This window comes from Atractosteus spatula, chromosome 7 (genome assembly GCF_055471065.1).
Source record: "Atractosteus spatula isolate fAtrSpa1 chromosome 7, fAtrSpa1.hap1, whole genome shotgun sequence".
NCBI lineage: Eukaryota > Metazoa > Chordata > Actinopteri > Semionotiformes > Lepisosteidae > Atractosteus > Atractosteus spatula.
The window spans coordinates 9,181,940-9,203,658 of record NC_142712.1 but is presented as its reverse complement, the minus strand read 5'-3'; the positions used below and the strand labels follow the sequence as shown (position 1 = coordinate 9,203,658).

Sequence of the window (21,719 nt, the reverse complement as noted above, 5' to 3'; positions counted from 1 at the left end):
AGAAGGCTGTTTACTACAGCTAAATGGAGTTGTCTAATGCTTATTGCCATTAAGTTGAGTTGCTGTTATCCAATGCCTCTTGCTTATTTCTCTTGAGAGCCTTTTATAATTGACTAAATGGGATTTTAAGATGGATTTTAATTTTATTCCATTTATTTCATTAAGCTTATCGTCAAATGCCACAGTATGTGTCAGTAGTTTAAATGTCACTGTATTTTGCTCAACCATGTGACTTCTTTATTATTTTCTACCACGAGGAACTGTACAGTTAGAACCTTACAATCTTTCAAAACCTGAGGAGTGGTATAAAAGATGTCCTTTTCTCAATAATCAAATACAATTGCCAATTGCCTGTAATAATGGACAAACTGTGATATTCATACAAGTCAGAATTGTTTCCAGAATCGAGGATAGCACCCAGCTTGTTTTCCCCTTTTTCAAAATTGTGATTTCATTTGTGATTGGAAGCCTTTGTAATGTGATGACAATTTCAAAATTGAGCAAAGCAACACATGTCACCACAGTTACCAGCTGCCTTTGGGTCTCACGTCTGCAGGTCTTTCCTTTGCCTGAGATCGAATTCTGCTGCATCCTCCATTGAGCGGGTTTGTGTTTTGTTTTGTAGCCATGCCTGTGTGATTCGAGGCCAGGTGGTGACTTCTGATGGTACTCCTTTAGTTGGTGTGAACATAAGCTTCATAAACAACCCAGCGTATGGATATACTGTCAGCCGACAGGATGGCAGGTAAGCACTGTCCCTCTGATCTTGTGTAAGCAAAGCAGCCCTGCCCCCTGAGCCTCCTGCTCTTTATCAAATTTATGACTAAGATAAATAGCCCACCTCACATTCCTAATGGAAAAACCAACACATTACTCTAGGTCTTCTTCCCAATTCTGCATCTGTTGTTGTAGAGCCTTCTCTCTCCCTACAAATGTGAACACAACGCACTTGGTATCCCTCCTCCCAAGCCCTTTTACCCCAGTGAGGCCTGTCCTGAGATACTGCATCTCTGCAGCTGGCTCTCTCTCTCGCCATATCTGTAAACACAGCTCTTTTTTCCCAATTCCCCCTGTAAACATGCCCAGTCTTCTGCAACTCCCCCTGCAATCACTGTAAACAGGCTCAGCGCACCGTGAAATCAGAAATGCACCTGTTCATCCACTTAGAAATGGGAAAGCTTTCTCATATTGTTTTTATGATGCGTTTTTTTATTGTCTAAGGGGCTTAGCTTTCAAGATTGCCTCCTTGTCATCTGAAAACTTTTAGCTGGAACAAAAGGCGTTTCTGTAAATTGTGTGCAGGCATCCAGAAGCAGCTTAGCACTCCACAAATACCTTTCACTAGTTCCTCGCTGTTAAGAAGGAAGTGCGCTTTTACATGGGTGGTTCTATTGGACATTTCAAATAACAGAGACGGGGAGGAATATGTAAAAGGTTTCATTCATTTAAAATACATTTCAGATGTTGGAATGGCACAATGAAAATGTGTGATGCAGCATTTTAAATTAATCTAGTACACATAAAGAATAATGCAGCATGTATATACAATGTCAATAGCTTTTAAAACCCTATCTCATTATTGCTGCAAAAATACTTTGTTTTTTTTAAAGAAAACTGTTGGTACAATACCGGCATTTTTCTAATATTTTTTTCCTTCTCGACATATTAAGCCCTTATTTAAGCCTGTGGCAGTGTCTGTCACATGGGTGGCATTACTACATTTGTTGTCTTTGTCACCTTTGCAAAGCCTGGTTTTGATTGATAGCTACCTGTGAATTTTTATTGATTGTTAAGCCAGCCTCTCTGAACCCACCAGCTGTGTTTTAATTTGCTCTGACTGGGCAGACCAGCGGGGCAGAAGAACATCTGCTGATCTACATGGTCATTTGAGCTTCAGAGGAGCACAAGGACATAGTATTTACCGCCTCCTCTGCAACCCAACAGCTCAGAGGCAAGGGCAGAATTTGAAAGAGGCAGAATTGGCTTTATCAATCCAGCAAATCAGAAAATGTTGCTGGTGTGTGACGTTATATATATTGGTGCATAGGGAATGTTCCAGAAGTAGCATGATTGGTTGAAATTCTTTTGATTTCCTGCTTATTTTTCTCTTTATTTCTAAGCACCACAGTACATACTGTAGGCACAGTCCCACACAGAGGGCAGCCTGCTCTCCACAGAATGGCAAATATCCAAATGTTAATTTCTTGTTAAAAACCACTGTTGCATGGAACAGGTGCAGTTCTTTAGTTGTTGAACCACTTGAGGTATTGCAGGTAAATGAGTCACCGTGAAACATGTCTGCAACTCTTAGGAGTGAGGGGGACAAATTCTTCACAAGCAGTTTCTCATCACAGAGGAGTGTAATTACATTACAGGCCTTTCAGAACTAATGGTTGCTGTGCCAGTGCACCAGCTGTCAAAGAAAAGTACAGCAATTTGAGAGGTTTTTTTGTAGATACCATTTTCTCCCATGAATGAGTTGAAAAGCGTTTTATTGTTTAGGTAGATAAAGCTTGTCCTAATATGATTTGGGAGCTCTTTTGAAAAAAGGATTGTTTAAGTTTAAGTCTGTTATATACCTATTGTTGTTCAAAGTTAATTTATAGACTTTTCTATATACAGTATTTTATAATGCACTGTTTCTTGGTATGCTTTGTGAAAGACCTATGAATTATCATTTCGAAATAGTCTGTTTTAATATCAGCAAGACGTATGCAGATTGTGTAAGTTTTTCTTAAGACAGTCAAAACCCCATAAAAGGATCCCATCACTTCCCTAAAAAGTGAAGAGACTTCATGAAACCAAAGTCCCACACCCCCTTCTAATCTCTGTGTGGCTCAATTTGAATGATATCAAACAGAAAAGGCAACATAAAAAAGAGAATAGGGACTATGTTTAGAAATTTTCAGGCGGTAATGATAGATTCTTAAAATGTCACTTTTGTTTTCATTCTAGTTTTGATTTGGTCAGCAGTGGAGGGGTTGCCATCACCCTGCGTTTTGAACGTGCTCCGTTCATCACCCAGGAGCACACGCTGTGGTTGCCATGGGGACGCTTCTTCGTCATGGACACCATCATCATGAGACACGAAGAGAACGAGATCCCCAGCTGTGACCTCAGCAGTTTCGCTCGGCCCAACCCCATCGTCTCCCCCGCCGCCCTCACTGCCTTTGCTGGATCCTGCTCAGAGAGGGGTGCTATTGTCCCTGAAATCCAGGTAAAGGTTCATTTTTCATGCTTGACAAGAGTCATAGTGAGTCGTGGTGAACGTAGTGCTATTCTCCTTTGCAAACAGTTCTACAAAGCCGAATGTTAATATTTCATCGGACACTCTCGCCAGGTGACCCAGCCAAGATTGGTCAAGCCCCAGCTTGTGTCCACACGTCACTCCTCTTGATCCACAGGTGTCTGAAGTCTCTTTCAGCAGCCTCTATGGTGCCTATGATGGCTTTTTTTTTGCTCAGCCCTGTTATGCTCAAAAGACAGATTTTGGTTAGAATGCAACGATCAGAGGCATGTTATCGAGAAAATTAATTGTGTGTCAAATTAAAGAAGGTCTAAATGCATTTGTAACATCTGTAATACTAAGTAACATCCATGGTGTTACTTCATTAGAACCTGATCTTATCAGATCACAGAAGTTAAGCAAGGTTGGGCCTGCCGAGTAGTGGGATGGGAAATCCCCATGGAAGAACTAGTTCCTCCTGCAAGTGGTTTCGGTGAAGCAGTCAAATGCCCTCTTCTCTGTAGACAAGAATTTTCCAACCACTTTCCTAGTATGGAGACCACTGTGCTGTAGGAGGGACCACCTTGTGGCTATGATGTTAAACGCATTAGAGATCCCATGATAGTTTTCACCTGAGCAGGGGTATTAACTCCAGTGTCTTGGCTAATTTCTGCTCTATACTTATACAGTCTGGGCTTTCTAATGTTCCCCTCAATTCAATTGGTAAAGCAATGCCGTTCTGTGTAATGGGGTTATTAGCGCATAATGGCTGCTACAGGTCACCTTGGTGGGTAATGCACTTCAGCGTTTTTTGAAGTGGGTTCCTTTCTTATATGTAAAGTTTTGGGATCCTCTGGGATAAAAAATAGGCTGCATAAATGCAAGGCATTCTTAATTATTATGAAATGTTCCTTTCAGCTGTAGGCTTTGGTCTTTATTTTACAAACTTTGAAAAGAAAAACATGTTGAATCCCAATCAAATAGATTGAATTGTGTTTTTCTGCCTTCTTTCCATTTTCTTAGTTCTCTTAGGGAATGTGATGGTAAATTTGCTCTGAAAAAAATAAAGTGGACTGATTGAGCTCAAACACTGGCAAAGTCAAGAGTCAAAGTTTGAAGGCTCTGACTCTCATCATGAGGGTAATTGCAGTCCTCTGCGTGCCTGTCTCAGTCTAATTGCAGTTTGTTTTTTTTCTGTTGTATGATTAATGACCTACTTCATGGAGTATGCAGTGCATTACATTATGAATCTCACAAACTAACACTGGAAGATTTTCTGAAGCTTGTGCACTTCACTGCACACTACAGGCGTCTCCTGCTGCTCTTTTGTTTCTGACCAGACAAGTAGAGGCTGGAGTCTGCCTCTTCCTCTGCTTATCAGTTCCTTGACATCATATTCAGTTGAGGGTAATTTGATAGAATGAGGCAATTGGGAACAAGTGACTTGCCTATGTTATTGAGCTGTGAGACAATGGTCACATTGGTCAGGCTATCAAGTTAAACCACAAAGTCGGGGCATTGGAGTCTTGTTATGTTTTATTAAGGAAAGCATTTCAGCAAAGGCAGTAATTTGACTCTCTTCTTTGTGCTGGAAGTGGGATACTGGAACTTCCTCACAAAGCTCTGCAGGGTGCTGAAGTTTAACCCAGTACAGGGTTGCAGTAGAAACTTGCAAGCAAGGTAAAAACGTTTTGAAAACAAAAGCTGTGATCCCCCCTCTCTCCCCCCCTTCTCAGGCTCTGCGGGAGGAAGTAAACATCCCTGGCACTAATATGAAGCTGAGCTACCTGAGCAGCCGGACTCCAGGGTACAAGTCGGTGCTGCGCATGACCCTGACTCATGCCACCATTCCCTTCAACCTTATGAAAGTGCACCTGCTGGTGGCCGTGGAGGGCAGACTCTTCAGGAAGTGGTTCCCAGCTGCACCCGACATTACCTACTACTTCATCTGGGACAAAACTGATGTCTACAGTCAGAAGGTCTACGGCCTGTATGAGGCTTTTGGTATGTGGTTTTGGTATTTGGTATTGACAGTTACAACGACAGGGACAAATGTGTCACAAAAATGTAAAAAGAGCACACAAAAAACAGTATACAATTCAAAGTAATTTATTTTATTGTCAACAGAGGATAAAAGCACTTAGCAGCAGAAGGCAATTACTGATTTAGAACAAAAGATACTGCAATAATTGCAGAGGCTTCAGACTAAGGACAGTGCCCCCTTTTCAAACAGGATTTTAAATTAGTCTGTTTGAAAACTCTAGAAATCAGTAATCTCAGTAAATTGGTAGATGCGATCATATTCATTAAAAGGTCACTAAGATTTTTTTTTTAATAGATGAAGTTTCTCTTTGGTAGATTATATAGCATTTTAAACCGTTGAGAGATGCTTTTGTCTTCAGTGTTGGTGTGTCTGTTGAGCAGTTTATGTAGCATATCCTGTATCAGTTATTTGAGCATTGTTAATATACTATTGGATTTCTTCCCCCAGTTTCTGTGGGTTATGAGTATGAATCATGTCCTGACCTTATACTCTGGGAGAAAAGAACTGCTGTGCTGCAGGGTTATGAATCTAATGCTTCTAACCTTGGTGGATGGTCACTGGACAAACACCATGCTCTCAACATACAAAGTGGTGAGTTGTTGAATAGTTACAGTTCACACACCTGCACTTATTTTGGTGTCATTTGCTGTTTTGGCTTAAAACACAAAGATAAAGGAAAAAAATGATAAGCTACAGTAAAATATGAGGTATAGTGGATGTATTAAATTAAATGTATCTTGTTACATCATTTTAACTACATAAGCCAGTGTGCATTTTTAGAAATGTTTAGAAATGTTGTGTTTCTAAATGTTGTATTGTATTTCTTGTTTTTATTGGTGATCAATTTTTTAAAAATCATTCAAATGGCCACATAAAAAAGAAAGATGTTCCTATATGGGGAGTCAGAAAAATGTCATCATTTTCTGTCTTGCTGTTGTTTTAAAATGTTAATGTATGCATTTTCCATTGCTATTACATTACAAAGTAAATGCATAGGAAGCACTGTGGTACCGTTTTATGGTATTTTAATTTTTCTGTAAATTGTTAACCAAAAGTTTGGCCAATACTAAATTAATTATGCACAATCTATTTTGAATTTAGTGCCTGGTCATTCAGACTGTAAGTCTACCTTTGGGGCGTAATTATTCATAGATTGTCTAAAATTCACTTACAGAGATTCTTCTTCTTACTTCAATGTGACCATGATATATTGCTACGATGGGAGTAAAAAGCTAAGACTTACATATTTAAGCATGTGAAAACTGTAAACAATTGTTTATTATATTTACGGTTGCTTGCTAATCCATTGTCTTCTGCTTTTTATTAATTAACCCATTCATTGTTATTGATAACCCAGAATTGTCAGTCCAGTTGCAAAATGCGTTTGTTGTTGGTACAAGAAAAAGACATCCAAGGTATTAGAGTAGCAGTCAAATGAATAACTTTTGACATGCCATCTAGTAACCCCCCTCCCCAATTACAGCCTCAAAGCAGGATCCTGACAGCACTTTGTCATTACCTTTGCTGTAAATGGCAGTTATTTCTATTGGGAAGCCTTATTTTATTGCCATTGTTCCTGACAGTCGAGAAGGGTCAATTTTCTTATTGCTGGTGAATTGCCTTTGAATGGCTGAGTAACCAGTCAAATAGAGAGCTCTCTCAGCTCTTGTCAAGTAGAAATCTTTGGCTAGTAGTTGTCAGGAATGCTTCATCAAAGTAAATCAGCCATAGTTAGATGAAGTTGCGTGAGCAGGTATCTGCACTGGCACTGTGAGACATGTTTGAAAGGTCACTGTCCAATGTTGTCCTACTGATTGTGCTAAAATCGCCTCCTGATCTTTTCAGCAGAAGTTATAGTAGGCTGTGCCTGTTTCCTGTCACCATCAGGTTTATGGATTCACTTACAGTTTTAAAAGCTCGTGGATAATGGGTTCGGATCTCTCTGTAATCCTGGCATCAGACCACAACATTAAAAAAGTAAAACTCAAGACATAAAATATGGTAATGCACAGAGAAACCCTGTATGGAGTTCGCAGCAAACAACTCAGAGCAAATCCAATCATGCAAAACATATTGCTAAAAACAATATTATAGGAAACATGAAAGAATTCGATCTCATTTTTTTCGAAGCTGAAATTTCTTTATATTTCCTTTAATAGCAAATCAAATAGCAATTCGTTGCTGAGGAAGGAGCTGACAGCCTACCATGGCAAAGTTAATCCGCTCTCCAAGTTGGTGTGCTTTGCCCACACACATAATTTATTTTCCCCTTCCATCAGGTATCTTGCACAAGGGCAATGGGGAGAACCTGTTCATCTCCCAGCAGCCCCCAGTCATTGGCAGTGTGATGGGTAATGGCAGGAGGCGCAGTATCTCCTGCCCAAGCTGCAATGGGCTAGCTGATGGCAACAAGCTCTTGGCGCCTGTCGCCCTGACTTGTGGCTCAGATGGCAGCCTCTATGTTGGTGACTTCAACTACGTCCGCAGGATCTTCTCCACAGGAAATGTCACCAGCGTCCTGGAGTTGAGGTAAATGAAAGACAGGAGCTGTTGGTCGGAAGACAGCTTGTCAACACAGACCTGTGAACGACTCGATGTCTGGTTTTGAGCACGGGTCACGAAGTGGGGACGTTGATATCTTTAGCTTACTCCTCCTTCCTTGCAGAAGACATTGGTTCACATGGGAAAATGACTCCCATTCATTCTGGTATTGTACAGACTTGTGGTGGTTGATGAGGATTCTTTCAGTTTAGGAAGCGAGTTGCACTTGCAGAGAATCAGAAGCGACACTCGCAGGTAGCTACAACCATAGCTATTGCCTTAGCTTTCACAAGATTTAGGTTCTTTCACAGCAGCATAAAGGGCTCCAGTGGTTTAACTGGACGAATCTGATTCTTCTCAGTCATTTAAGAGGTGAATAATAAACCCTTGTCGAATACTAGGGGTTTCTTTGAGGCTGAAATGAAGGGTCACGTAGTGTGAAATGATATCTAATAAAAAAGAGACTGTTAAAATGTGGCCAGTTTTAGAAACAAACTAACATAGAGATGGAGGATCATGAGTCTTTCCTTTCATTTTGCTGTGTATGACCTCTGCTGAGCAGGCACTTCTGGGATAGTCAGGGTAATCATTGCAGTGGGTGTGGTGTACATTGATTAATATTACAATTAAAATGTGCTATGTGCTGTATAAGAATAATGAATACTGAAATAGTCTACTTTATATACAGTATAGTTGCAGTATACTAATATATCATGTATGTGTTTAAAAGTTTTCATTCCTAGAACCAATATCATAAAGTAATGCATTACTGTACAGAAGCTTCACCATGATTTCATTATTTTATAAACGGTAATATCCATTTTCCTACTAACATCTTTTTTCTTTTTCCCTTTTTCTGCTGCTCTATGGGTATTGTGTCAGAAATAAAGATTTCAGGCATAGGTAAGGCAATAATAATAGACATGATTTTTCATCTCTTAAAAGCTATTGTGTATACAGTAGGTATAAATTGATGATCGTGATGAACTTGTTTAAGTACTTGAGTTAATTTGGGCTGACATATATCTAATAAAGAGTATTTGGACTAGCTAATATCCTTCTTCATTATTGAAAACCAAATACAAATATGTTTTTGTTGATACAAGGAGGCTGAAAAAAGTATTTGTAAAACTTCCCCCTTTTTAATTTGTTGGTTATGAGATGATTATCTCATCTGTGTATGATGACCATATTACTCTGCTGTCCTGTAAAACATATCATGCAAAGAAACAGTGTAGCTTTCCAAATGTAAAATTAATTAAAACAAAAGAACACTAGCAAATTACTTAAAATGAATTCAGTTTTGCTGTGCTTTAAGTTTGTACAAGGACTTTATTTAAAGAATCCAAGGATGTGTGGAAGTTCTGTACTTGGTCTTGATATTTGTCCCTGGCTTACCTTGTATAATACGCTCTCCTGCTGTAAAGGACTTTCTGAGCAGTAACTAATGAGGGAATTAATGCAAGGCTACAGTTTGCACTGTCTCCTGTGCTCCCTATGCGGAATGCTTTAATTCATGCTGATATTATTTACTTGGGTAATATGATTATGAATGCAGTATGTACTAAAATATTTTATTGAATTATTCGGAGTGTAATTGAAAACTGTATGTCATAAATTGTGCATACAGTACACATCTATGTGGTAATCATATCAATATGAACTAAAAAGCTTTGCTTTGAGGATACAGTAGTGAATGCGAGTTTTTGTCTGTATTTGCAAGGTGAAAACTGTCTTTTCATTTATTCTTTGATAGTTTTTGTAGTTATCACTGTAGGCATACTATTAAAGAAAGGAGGTATGGAAAAAGCATCTTAATTGCCAAGAGATAATTAAATATAGAATAGCATTTTAAATGGTGTCTGAGACCAGACTGAAAAAAGCAGTTTCAGGATCTCTGATGCAGATTAATTGAAAGGAAAAGATGATAGCATTGACAAAGTGAGCAGAAGAATAAATACTGAGTGTGGAGTTTAAACAAGGTGTTGCAAGAAAGGATGCATTGATTTTTTTATATAAAAGCTATTTAGCTGGGTGATGTACCGTCCAATAATATTAAATTGTATTAACGCATTTTGTCACTTTACGGAGCCAAAATACAGGTAGTACTTAATTTGTGTGTTAACACACCTCAGGAATTTATAGTGCTTCTTAATTTAGAATGAATTAGTTCTCACTTTAACATGTGACCAGCAGCAGACAACTTGATGGTGCTTTCAAGACAATATACTGTATGCCATGCGTTCTAAATTCCTCACAATGACTTGGGTGACACACAGACAACTGGGAGATCCCTGTCTTCTGCCCTGTCTCCCATCTCCTCACCCTTGCTAAATAAATCAATAATATGTCTTTGCTGTCTCAATCTGTACCTTATGTTTATAGTGTAAAAAATCTATAAGAAAATAATGAAACCTCAAAACAATGTAAGCTGGTGTGGGATAAAACTCTTAAAATAAGCAAAATTCAATGCAAAGATTTTGTCAATATAAAACTAAAAATTTTGATTGGGGAGCTCCGTCAGGGTGTCAGGCTGCAAAGGAACAAGTAAATAATTTACTAAGTAATTGCTGAAAAACAACATTAATAACATTTTTCTTTCTACTTTTTACCTTAACTAACCTTTACTTGTTCTATGATTAACATTTTAATATCCAAGTTCAAATAATTGAAAATTAGAAAAACAATGATGACAAAATTGTCAACCTTAATTTTTAAGAAATAAAACAGTCTGCAATTATATTTTAGCTAAAAGCCCATCTGAAGAAAAAAACACATCTACAGAATTAAATGAGAATTATCTTTGGTTAATAATCTAGGCACTGTCTCTTAGAAGATTTAATCAGATTGTTTGATCAGGATTATATTTTGAAATTGTTTTTTTAAACACTGGAGTGCAATCATTTTCTTCTTTTGATCCAGATTACCTTGTAGTAGTACAATAGGATGCACAATTACGATTAAACGCTACAGTCATTTTTTTCAGGTTTTAAAGATAGTATTATTATTATTATTATTATTATTATTATTATTATTATTATTATATAAAGATATAAGTTTGAATTGGTCCAAAGTAAACAGCAGATGAAAGGAACATTCAGTATATGACATTAGTTCACAGTAAGTCCGAATGCGCACACATTGAAACCCATGTTGCAGAAGAGAATGTTAAGCATGCAAAACTGATGCATAAATTATAAATGTGCCTGCTTATTGCATATTTTAGACAATCTGATCTTCCAAGTAGTTAGCAAAGGTTCTAAAAAGTCTGTAAAATCTTCTGTAACTTAGCTGTTGCAATTTAATTTCTACAATTTGAGCCTTTTCTTAATTTGCATAGCTTGACCTTGAATGAAAATTGTCACGTTTTTCATTCACACAGGCTAATACCTATAGTACATTTTCTATTGTTGTTTCTGTGTTTCATGGGCTGCATTATGATAGAATAAGATTTCCATTTGCAAACAAATGGATTTTCTAATCATTATTGTTTGCATTCTAGATAAACGGGATCCAGCCATGACATTTAAGAAATATCAACCACAAAATATAGTATTACAGAATCTGGATCATTTTTAAATACTAGCCCTAGAGCAATTTACAGTCTAGCTAGTACAAGATTTTATCTGGAAGCAGATTTGCCAACTTTCTCAATGGTAGTAAAAGTTTACATTTTTAACATGTATTTGTTATGCCTTTTATTCATACTACTTTTAATTCCACTTATTAATATAACATCCTTTTAAGAAAGATAAGGGAGATTTGAATGAATGTAATTTTCTAAAAGGAAAAGAATAAAATCTAATCTAAGCATGACTCCCTTTTGAATTAAAACAACCTTGCTGAAGTGCAAATAGGATTTTCAGGTGTAGCCCATATAGTTTATTTTCCTGTGCCTTGAAATGAATCTGCAGAAGTGAGCTGATATAGAACAGTTCTTCCCAACATGGTGTCTTTTTCCTCTAACAGCAAGACCATTTCAGTGCCTTGCTGCATGCAGCTAAATTAAATTATCTTCCAGAAACCAGATGTTGTCAGTGTAAGAATATAGATGGAGTTCACAGCGACTGCTGAAGGTCAGAGTGTTTTTCAGCAATACTGAATGCTGTTTAGAGCATAATCTGGTGGTATCTTTCAGTACACTATCGGGAGTGGTGTCATGCATTTAATGGTTAATCCTTTGAAAGCAAAGACAAACTATGCTGGAAAATAGGTGGAAATGGAAACGGAGAACTCAAAAGATGGCACTTTATGCACCTTTCTCCTAGACCGGAATTCCTGTAACGTCTGTAATATCCCAACACAGAGCAAAGTCTCCTTGCAGCAAAATGCCATCAGTTAGATTTATGTTTACACAGAGCTGGCTTGCTGCAAACAGTCCTGATGTGGTTTGAGGAGGTTGTTTTTTTCTTGACAGCTGAAGCCCCTCTAAGAATGAAAATTCAGTGTGACACTAAATGCAGTCTGTCATTTTTAAGTCAATAATATGCAAACACAGGTTAAACATTGAAACACAGCATGTAGCCATCAGAGAAGTTTTAGGCATAAAAATGGAAGACAAATCTAGGATATGATACCTTGGAAAAGCTGCTGTTAATTTTTTTTTTCCTTGCATGTTACTCACCTAAGATACCTAGAGTGTGTTGTCCCTAGAACCAGCAGAAGGTCACCTGTCATTCAATTTCATAAACAAGCAAAACATTATCTAGGCCTACTGGTCTTCTTTCCTTTAACTTGTGCATGGTTATAAGATTTGACACAGAAGTGCCCTGCAGGACAGAACTTGACAGCTTTGCAGAAATCCAAAGTTTTTACATAGTTTGAAATGTGATGTATTCCTGCCAAGTAGTTCGATAATGATAATCATATTTGGCAGAAATGCACTGAAGTGATATCTCAAACCCTAATGATTGAAGTCATCTTAAAAGTGCCACTACATCATAATACCACTCGCCGTGATTTAGAAGTAGTTTTGCTTTTTCCTGGGCTATATGTTTCAAAGCTGTCAAAGCCAATGGTTCAGTTTTCTTAATTTTTTCTGGATTCCTCAAAGGTATTTCAATTTTAACAACAAAAGCTTCATTCTCCTTGAAGTTTGCTTGAGAGGAAAGCAGACTGCTAGCTGTAGCAGGAGGAAGCTGTGATTATTGACTGCGAGCTCTTCAAAACTTCACTGTTCCATTCCTTTAATGTTGCCTTTTTGTCCAAATAAAAATAAATTGTACACTAAATCAGTTGGATTCATTGTAGACCAGCATTTGAAATAATGCAGAAAGTTCAGTGCACCAATTGTTATGATTGCTCCTGCTTTGAATACACAATGTGGATAGCAGATCATTTCTGAAAAACATTTTTGAAGGTATGCAATGAGCCAGTATTGGTACATGATATTTCAGCAGGTGGCTGATTTCAATTTTTGTGAGTAATAGAAGACTTTATGCTGCCTCTTTATGGAAATACAGAAGAGCTAATGTGTCAGAATTTGTCAAGTTAAGTTGACAGCATTATATTTTGATACCAGCTTGGACTGTTTGTGTAATGGTTGATGGTTTTACATTCAGATGAGTAAAGAGTGTTTGTTACCTGTGCTCAAAGACCCCTAGTGGGCTTCCTACAGCTGACAGCATGATCCCACAGCTATTTCTGAGCTAAATTTCACTTCAGAAGTGCAGACTCCTTGGGAACTTCATTTTATCATAGCTGTCAGAGACAACAGTGTTTCAAAAGTCCTGCAAGAGTTTGATTGTATTTAACTCATTTCACTGAAAACCTAGGTTTTGAAGTTTACTGTACAATATGTGCATTTTTGTTAGTTGTTAGTGTATCTTCTTACATGGGACTATTTATGATAAATTCCAACTATATGTGAGATCAGTATATCATAGCAGAGCAAATGTTTTTTCTAGAGTAATGATATTTAGAAAAGTAATTCTATAAGTGAGGAGTTTTCCATAGACGCTTTTCCATAGGTACCAATTTATTTACTAACTCTGCATTTTCATTGCAGGTGTTTGTCAGTTTCAGGTGTTTTCTGATCAAAAGTATTATTGATGGAATAAATCTATCTTTTATGTGATTTTATGCTAACAACAAAGATCTACTCTAGTTGCTAGCCAATATCTCTGATTTGACTAATAATAATTCATTTTTTGTCTACCTGTTTAGCAACAGTCCTGCACACAAGTACTACTTGGCAACCAGTCCCGTCTCAGGTACAGTGTACCTGTCTGACACCAACAGTAGGAAGGTGTTCAAGGTGAAGTCATTGAATGTGGTAAAAGATGTGGCCAAGAATCTGGAGCTAGTGGCTGGCACTGGAGACCAGTGCCTTCCGTTTGATGAGACTCGCTGTGGTGATGGAGGGAAAGCTGTGGATGCCACCCTGACCAACCCAAGAGGTGAGACTGGCTTCAGTTTACCCGGCGTCTTACACTCGGATGCGATTTAAAAGAAGTGACTCAGGTTGACGCACTGGCGCAGTGTGAAAGCCAGCAATAAAAAGGTTGTGTGGTACATGAGAACGGCATGTAACAGTTTAAATACAGTATATCAGGAAGAAAAATACTTCATTTTTGTATACACTGCTAAATTCAGAGGACACAGTATTCAACTAAGCGAGGTGCTTTCATCTTCTTTGCTTTCTCTGAGGGTTTAAACACCTACAGTAGGTTTTTTGAACCAAGGACCCTGATTTTCTTAGATAAAAGCAGAATATAATTTTAGATTTTATGCATTGTGCATTTATAGAGGTTAGAGGTACAATATATGCTGTACCTCAATTTTGTAAGCTTTAGCAGCCCTAGAAAATGTTAAATACCATAACTACTATAGAGGTAATCTTCAGCCAAGACATTGTTTTTTTTCTTTGTCATCCTGCTTTTCCCCCACTCTAAGGCTCCTAATATCCTTTGTGCTATTTCTAACCCAAATTGTTGTTCAGTCCTCTTGCAAAGTGTATTAGATTTAGATTTAAATGTACCTTTAAAAAAACATCCTACTGTTTTTTATGGATAGTGAGAAATATAATCATTGTATTGTAAGTAAAATGGAAGTTTAAAATTAAAAATCATTTAAGAAGACGTTTTGTTATTGTTGTCTCCATTGATGTTTTCTATTTAAAGCATTGTGGTTCTACAGAGACAATGAAACTTATTTGCTATTTTAGAGTTTTGGGAGACCTGAAGAGTTGTTTGAGATTGTAAACCAGGCCACAGTTTTGACCTGTGTTGAATTAAGAAGTAGTGGATAATTAGATTTAACAAAACAATCTCACACTTTCAGAAGAGAAAACCAGGGGAAAAAATTGTATTATCTCTTAATACACTATTTTGATGTTTTTAAGTTAAATATATATATATTATGATGTTAGTGAAGCTAAAAATATATATTTTAAATTAACATTGACAAAACAGTATCACACCAGTCGGTCAATTAGAATCGTAGACTGTAAGTGAAAATGTTACAAGTGGACTTTTAATAAATGGTAACTGTCCGTTCTCACAGGTTCTTTGTTTAGACTTGAGAGGTGTTATCTGATCAAGCGCACTGTGATTGTATTGGGAGGAGAGTTGCAGGAGGCCAGATCAATGTAGTTCAATTTTCGCACTGCTAATGATATTTTCCCTGTCAGCCCTATTTGTGTCTAGTTCCCCAACATCTTAAAACTCAAAAAGGAATAACTAAAGGTTTTCACTGTGCTATAGTGGCTTTTAAAGGCCTCAGAGTACATACAGATTATTGGTCACCACGTTCAGTATGCAAGAGTGACCTATTCACAGAATATTACAGAATATTGGGCCTGAACATTTAACCGATCTGCTCCAGAATACTCATGAAATAGTGTCATGCAGTTTCAAACTACAGTACTTCTATAGTGTTTTAGGAAATAGATTTAGATTTAGAACAGATGTTTTTGTTACATTTTCAAACTTTGGGCTGCCTTTATTGCCGTCACAGAATAATGTTCTTTTTTGCTTTTCAGCAATCTGTATGAACTGTTACTGCAGAGTTTGTGAAAAGAGTTCACTAAATATTAAAAACATGGATAATGTTGTTAGCATTCCCAAAAGTTCTTTTAAAAAATTGAAATATTTGTATTTGTGAATTAGCATTCACCTCATGATTCAGGTCTAGATGCACCAGGGATAAAGAAAGGTTTTATGCTGACTTACATCTTGTGACATCCTGAGAAGAAGATTAAAGTTTCCTATTCTCCCCTGTTGCTGTTCAATGGCCACAGCTGAGTAAAAAAAGAACTGTGTTCGATTGGATCTATCTCATCTCAGACTCCTTCTGTCTTTCTAATCAGGTATCACTGTTGACAAGTTTGGCCTGATCTACTTTGTGGACGGCACCATGATCCGCAGAATTGATCAGAACGGAATAATCTCCACTCTCCTGGGCTCGAATGATTTGACTTCTGCCAGGCCGCTCAGCTGTGATTCCGTTATGGATATCTCGCAGGTACAACTCTACATGGTCCTGTAATAATAGACTAAACTCAGACAGAACTGTTTAATTCGCTGAAGCATCCGAAAGCACTTCTCACCATAAGTTGAATGACTTGTAGTTTACCAAGGTAGTAGCTGTTAAGCCCTGACAATAACGCTTCCCCTCACAGCACTGCAGCTGTGAATTGCTTGAGCTGTTTGTGTTTCACTGTCAGTGGTGATAATGCTCTACTGCGATGTGGACCAACATTTGGTCAGAGCTCCAGGGCTGAGGACATCAGTCCCCAAGTGTTCTTGTTATTTCACTGGTCACTTTTCATCAGCAGGCCAGACATAATGGCAGCTTGTGACCCAGGCAAGGGCACTCCAAGCAGCTCATTGGTGGATAAAATCGTTTATGGGTTTTAGCAATGCTGTAGCTTGCCTGAACTGGGACTTTGAGACGACACTGCCTCAGAGGCTCAGGGTGTACTGCAGCTCTCTTGCGTTTTACTCTGAATTAACATTAATGTCTGCTTCTCAGATTTTTTTCTGTAGGCCGGTCAGTACTGTACTATGTGAAATCAGCTCAGGTTCAGGAAGAATCTACAGATTTTCATTTCTGCTCTTTCAAATACTTAAGCTCAGCTACATTGCTCCAAAATAATAATAATAATAATATCAGCAGCAGTGGTGGTGATGGAGATAGAAGTAACAGCAGCAGCAGAAGTAATAAAGGTTTGTTACCTTATTAGAACAGTCACTCATTTGAATATATACAGTGCAGGACTGACTAGAGAATGATAATTAGTGTCACGCTATGATAGCTTTTATTCAAAACCAGCCTCTGTTGTCCCATTTTGGATTCTTTAAGGTTTAATGTGTTCTTTTTTTTATTAGCCATGCTCCTCCCCTCCTGTGAAACACAATTTGTAGCATCTGGACGCTACAAGGTTATTTGTGGCTCATGGCAAATAGGTCCAGCAGGGGCCCCAGCTGCCAGTGGAGACGGGTTTTATTTTTGTAAAAAGATGCAGCAGAATGGAGGCAAGGTCCCCAGCACCCCCGCCCATCCTCGGTGTCCTCACTTACTGCTCCCCCCACCCCCCCAGGATCCCTTTCACTGCCACTATGCGACATGAGAGACAGAGGAAGAGAGAATAGCCCACTGGAAGTGACAGTTTTTACCAACAGTGGCAAAGATCCTCAAACACTATAAGACATTTAGTTTAAACTAGACCTTGTTCCAGTATCTTAACAGAGCATGCCTAGCTTTTATTTTGGGGGGATTTAAGGGTTTTTATAAAGAGCTTACAGCATTTATAGAAGAATTTTCCATTATTGTGTGGTTATTTTCCTTTAGCATGCCTGTTACATTTGTGTCTCCAAAATGATACAGCGATGTTAATGATTCAGTGTCGTTCCTTAAGGTTATGCTTGGTAGCTACTAAAAGACCTTTGTTGTTCACTGATCTACAGTACCTTTGCAGTATTAAACAAAGCATCTGTGTAGCTGTTCAAAAATAATATACCTGCCCCCCCCCCCCAAAATAAAACTGTAATCATGAGAAAGCTGTTATCGTTGCATTGATTTGTCTTATTTTGTATTACAGAAAACTGTATATAGACAACTCAAATGTTTAAAAATACATTACCATGCAGTACATTTCATGTGTATGCCCGGATGACTACTCAGTTTTGCTGGAGTCTTTACAATAGCTATAATATGCTGTGATTTTGAGGTTTTAAAATTCTGGGCAAGTTAAGCCGCACTCATTTTTATAGGACATATTTCTTATTTTAATACCCTAACCGGAGATGTTGGGTTTCTCATTTAAAATTGACAGTATAAGCCAGCAGCACAGCAGGCACATTTCAGATGTGAATTTATGTTCTTATTTTTTCTTATTTGGCTAGAGAAATCATGATATTTCAGCACTGTTTCACTGTCACTCTCGACAGCCGGTGTGTTGTGTGATTGTACTCAGGGGATCAGTTTCTGAAGGGAATCTTACTCTCTACTGAGGCTGCAGTCCTGTCAGCAAGTTTCAGTCATTATTTTCAAGTAAATTCAATGAATCAATAAAGTATTTTAAAAAACAACTGTGAAGCACAGATTCAGGAATCTCTTTTTTTTTCAAACGTGAGATTTATTGTTTCCCTTCAACACAAGGAAAATTAGTGATAGCAGTTTGAAAGATCAGGAAGCTATACCAGAGCTTTTCAGTCCGGTTCCTGGTAGCCCAAGAGTCTTCCGGTGTTTGCTGTCTTTAAGCTGTTCATTACATCCTTAATTGAACTAATAATGTGATTTATGTGTACTCTTTTTTTGTTTCTAGATCTTAAATTGCTAGGAAGTTCAAGGTATTGTATTCTCTTTTCAAGTAACAAACAATCTGCAACTCTCAGTAGCGGTGAGAAACGTAATTAATGAAATTACTGGTTCAGTCAAGTTTTCAGTTAAGTTTGGGAGCTTAGCCTGATTGAAAATCAACGGGAAGTAAGGTCACAAGGTCTAGGATCTGAGAGCCCTGGTTTATACTAATAGCCTTTTTTCTTTGTATTTTCACTAACCTTTCAAGAAGTGCCATTGACACAAAACATTCTTGCCATGTAGTCCTGTAACTTAGTATTGCAGTATTCTGAGATAAAACCAGAATATGATTTTCTATGTATTTAAAATATATATATATATTTAATTCCATCTTTTGTTTTAGTTGATTTTTTACTGCTTGATTGAAGAATGATAAACTCAAGCTATAAAACTTTTGAAACCACCCTGTACATTAAATAAGATGACTTTAACTCACGTTACATGAAGGACATCATAGGCAAGTGAAAACTTTAACACTACCATATTCTACTTGGTACTTGGTTATAACTGTTAATGAGGGTATATACAGAATCGTTATTCATAATGTAAGTACGCAAAATAGAGTGTATGGTGCTTTATAGAAATTGTCAAGGAAAACTTAACATGGCAGAGCATTTATGAATTAAAAAAAAACATTTATTGTGGATTTAAGCCAGACCAATCTCTTTCTGCCACTTGCTTTTTTTTCCACATTTACTCCAGCATCATTTTGTGTGCCAGGCACAAATGACAGCTGTTACCTTTTTAGAGGGAGCAGTGCCTGTTCTGGATCCCAGCCTTGTCTTACATGAGGCAGTGGCTGGGGAAATATCTTTTCAGCATTTACAACGGCAAGAAAGCCCTTACAGTCAGGTCCCCAGAGCTGCTCTGGTCTAGAGGTCATGAAATATTTAACTGGCAGTGTTGACAAGAAATGGGTTTTAAGAAATTGAAAATTCCCCTGTCATTCCCAAAGTAAATGCGTTTTTATTTTTTTCTGTTCAGTGAAAGACTGGGTATCTCTACTGTCTCTCTCCTATTAGACGTGAGGGGTAATGATATGTTTTGTTATATAAATGACATTGGTTTAATTTGGAGATGTGAACAACAGAAGCTACTTGAGACAAATTCAACAACAATAGAATGGAAAGTATGATTCTTCTCAAAATTAAATGCAGATGTAGTTGAAAAATCTGCAGTAGAAAAAAAGAAAAAGTGGCATTATTGCGTTAAAGAATATTACAGACTTCAATACAGAAAATACTTCTGTGTGCAAACAATGTTTTCAGAAATACACCACTTTTTAGCTAATGACAAGGAGGTATGCTTGGCAAGAAGATGTATTATAACTTGACGATGTACCTTTTCATCATATGCTGCTTGAGGATTATTTCTTTCAATTAAGCGGAGTAGCAGTATAAGCAGAGACATTATTAATGTAGTGAAGCCTGTTACTAGCCTTTGATTACAGTATTTCAGACGGGTGGTTAAAAAGATTTTTTTCTACTGGCTGTAGCAGTGGTTTGAGTAGATTTAAAGTTTTTACCTGCAGTGAAAAGGATTTCGAGAAAGAAACATCTTCTAAGGCAGTTAATATTAGTATTTTTGGGGTAGGTATTTACAGTATAGTACAGCACAAAAGCACAAATTTTGCATTTGCAGTTGAAACGAAAGACTGAAATGCCACACAAATCTGAATTCAGCATTTTAGGGATGTTTTTGTTCTTAATGAATTATTTAACAAATTAGCTGCCTTTTTGACTTTGTTAAAATAAACATTACTGTATATGGTGCTTGAGCTGAAGATATTGTTCCTTTCAGATGCCTTTTTGGATTGATACTTTTATGAAATGGCGTGTATCTTTTAATGCTTAATGCTCTGAATAGTGTGGTAAAAAAAAATTTTTAAATGTGTAATTGACAGTCCTTATTTCACATTGTTGCCATGGACAAGTGTTCAGTTCTTTTTGCAGAAGTGATGTAAAACATGCTAAGTACTGCAGATAAACTCCTGAGCATGTCTTTAGCTATACTGTATATATATATTAGTTTTACAGTATGTTTGTCAGATTTTTTCATTCTGTAAGGATATGTCATACATCTATTTCACATTAATTATAACTATTATTAGTTAATTTAAAAGGGGGTGACATAAGTAGTGGCATAGCTGTTAAGACTAATGAGTGACACGTTATGGGTTCAAGTTCCCTGCAGCAGACACTGCTGTTGTACCTCCGTCGAGGTATTTTACCACAGTAGGTCCAGTCCACCCACCTGTATAAATAGGGACCAGCATTGCTGGGTGGTAGTAACTGCAATGGACCAGTGTCCCATCTAGAGGGGAGTCAGGTGCTCTCAATCCACTTACTGCTGCATCATCTAGGATGAGCTCTGGCCTACTTGTAATTTTTATAATATTTACACTCATATGACTCCTTTCCCACAGTTTTAGCTTGGCTGATTCAGTTGCTGTGTAACGTTATACTGTAGTGGAAATTACCCCATCTGTCAAATAAATAGCAATTTGAAACTTGAGAAATAATTAAATCAATGTTGATTTTTAGCATTGTTTTGTAGAAAGGAAGTTGTTTTCACTTAGTATTTCTTTAATGAGTTCACACCTCATGTATGCAGTAGTTTCTTTTGCTATTGCCAAAGGACTGCTATTAAAATCGCGCAGCTACTGTAGGGTTGCTATGTGGCATGGAAAAGCTCAGGGTATTAAACAGAGTGCAGAAGGGGGTCTGCAACTTGTTTCAAAGCCAATTATTGCTGCTTGTTAAAAGCAGAATTTATTATGCACAGAACAATATGTAATAATTTGGGAGGCTAGAAGCATACAATGCTTTCTTCTGATAAGGGTATTCAATTTTCCTTTCAAGGACTTTGTCTCCTGCAGTGTTTTTCCATTTAGAAATTGCTAACTCAAAGGAAAGAAAAATCATCTATTACAAGGATTGACAGATGCTCTCGTATTTACTGTAACTTCTTGCATAAGATAAATCACAGTTGTGCTGGGTTATTTAAGTGATTAAAATAACCTAGTTCTCTTTTTTAAGTTTTTCTATAACTCAACGTTAATTTGTTCATGTCTGACATCAATGTTTTTGTGTCTTGTTTGGTTTG

The 21,719-nt window shown here is 37.4% G+C and overlaps 1 protein-coding gene across 4 annotated transcripts in view; it reads left to right on the top strand.

The window, feature by feature from the left end:
- tenm4 (teneurin transmembrane protein 4) overlaps positions 1-21,719 on the top strand; it is a 157,547-nt gene that overhangs the window by 97,193 nt on the left and 38,635 nt on the right. For 3 of the 4 annotated variants that reach the window (XM_088921983.1, XM_088921981.1, XM_088921980.1), the window contains 8 exons: positions 626-745; positions 2,956-3,217; positions 4,963-5,230; positions 5,718-5,861; positions 7,550-7,799; positions 8,694-8,714; positions 13,977-14,209; positions 16,120-16,274. In XM_088921983.1, the coding sequence (XP_088778109.1) occupies positions 626-745; positions 2,956-3,217; positions 4,963-5,230; positions 5,718-5,861; positions 7,550-7,799; positions 8,694-8,714; positions 13,977-14,209; positions 16,120-16,274 (1,453 nt within the window). The remainder of the gene's footprint in view (positions 1-625; positions 746-2,955; positions 3,218-4,962; positions 5,231-5,717; positions 5,862-7,549; positions 7,800-8,693; positions 8,715-13,976; positions 14,210-16,119; positions 16,275-21,719) is intronic. The other variant, XM_088921982.1, reaches the window with a different exon arrangement.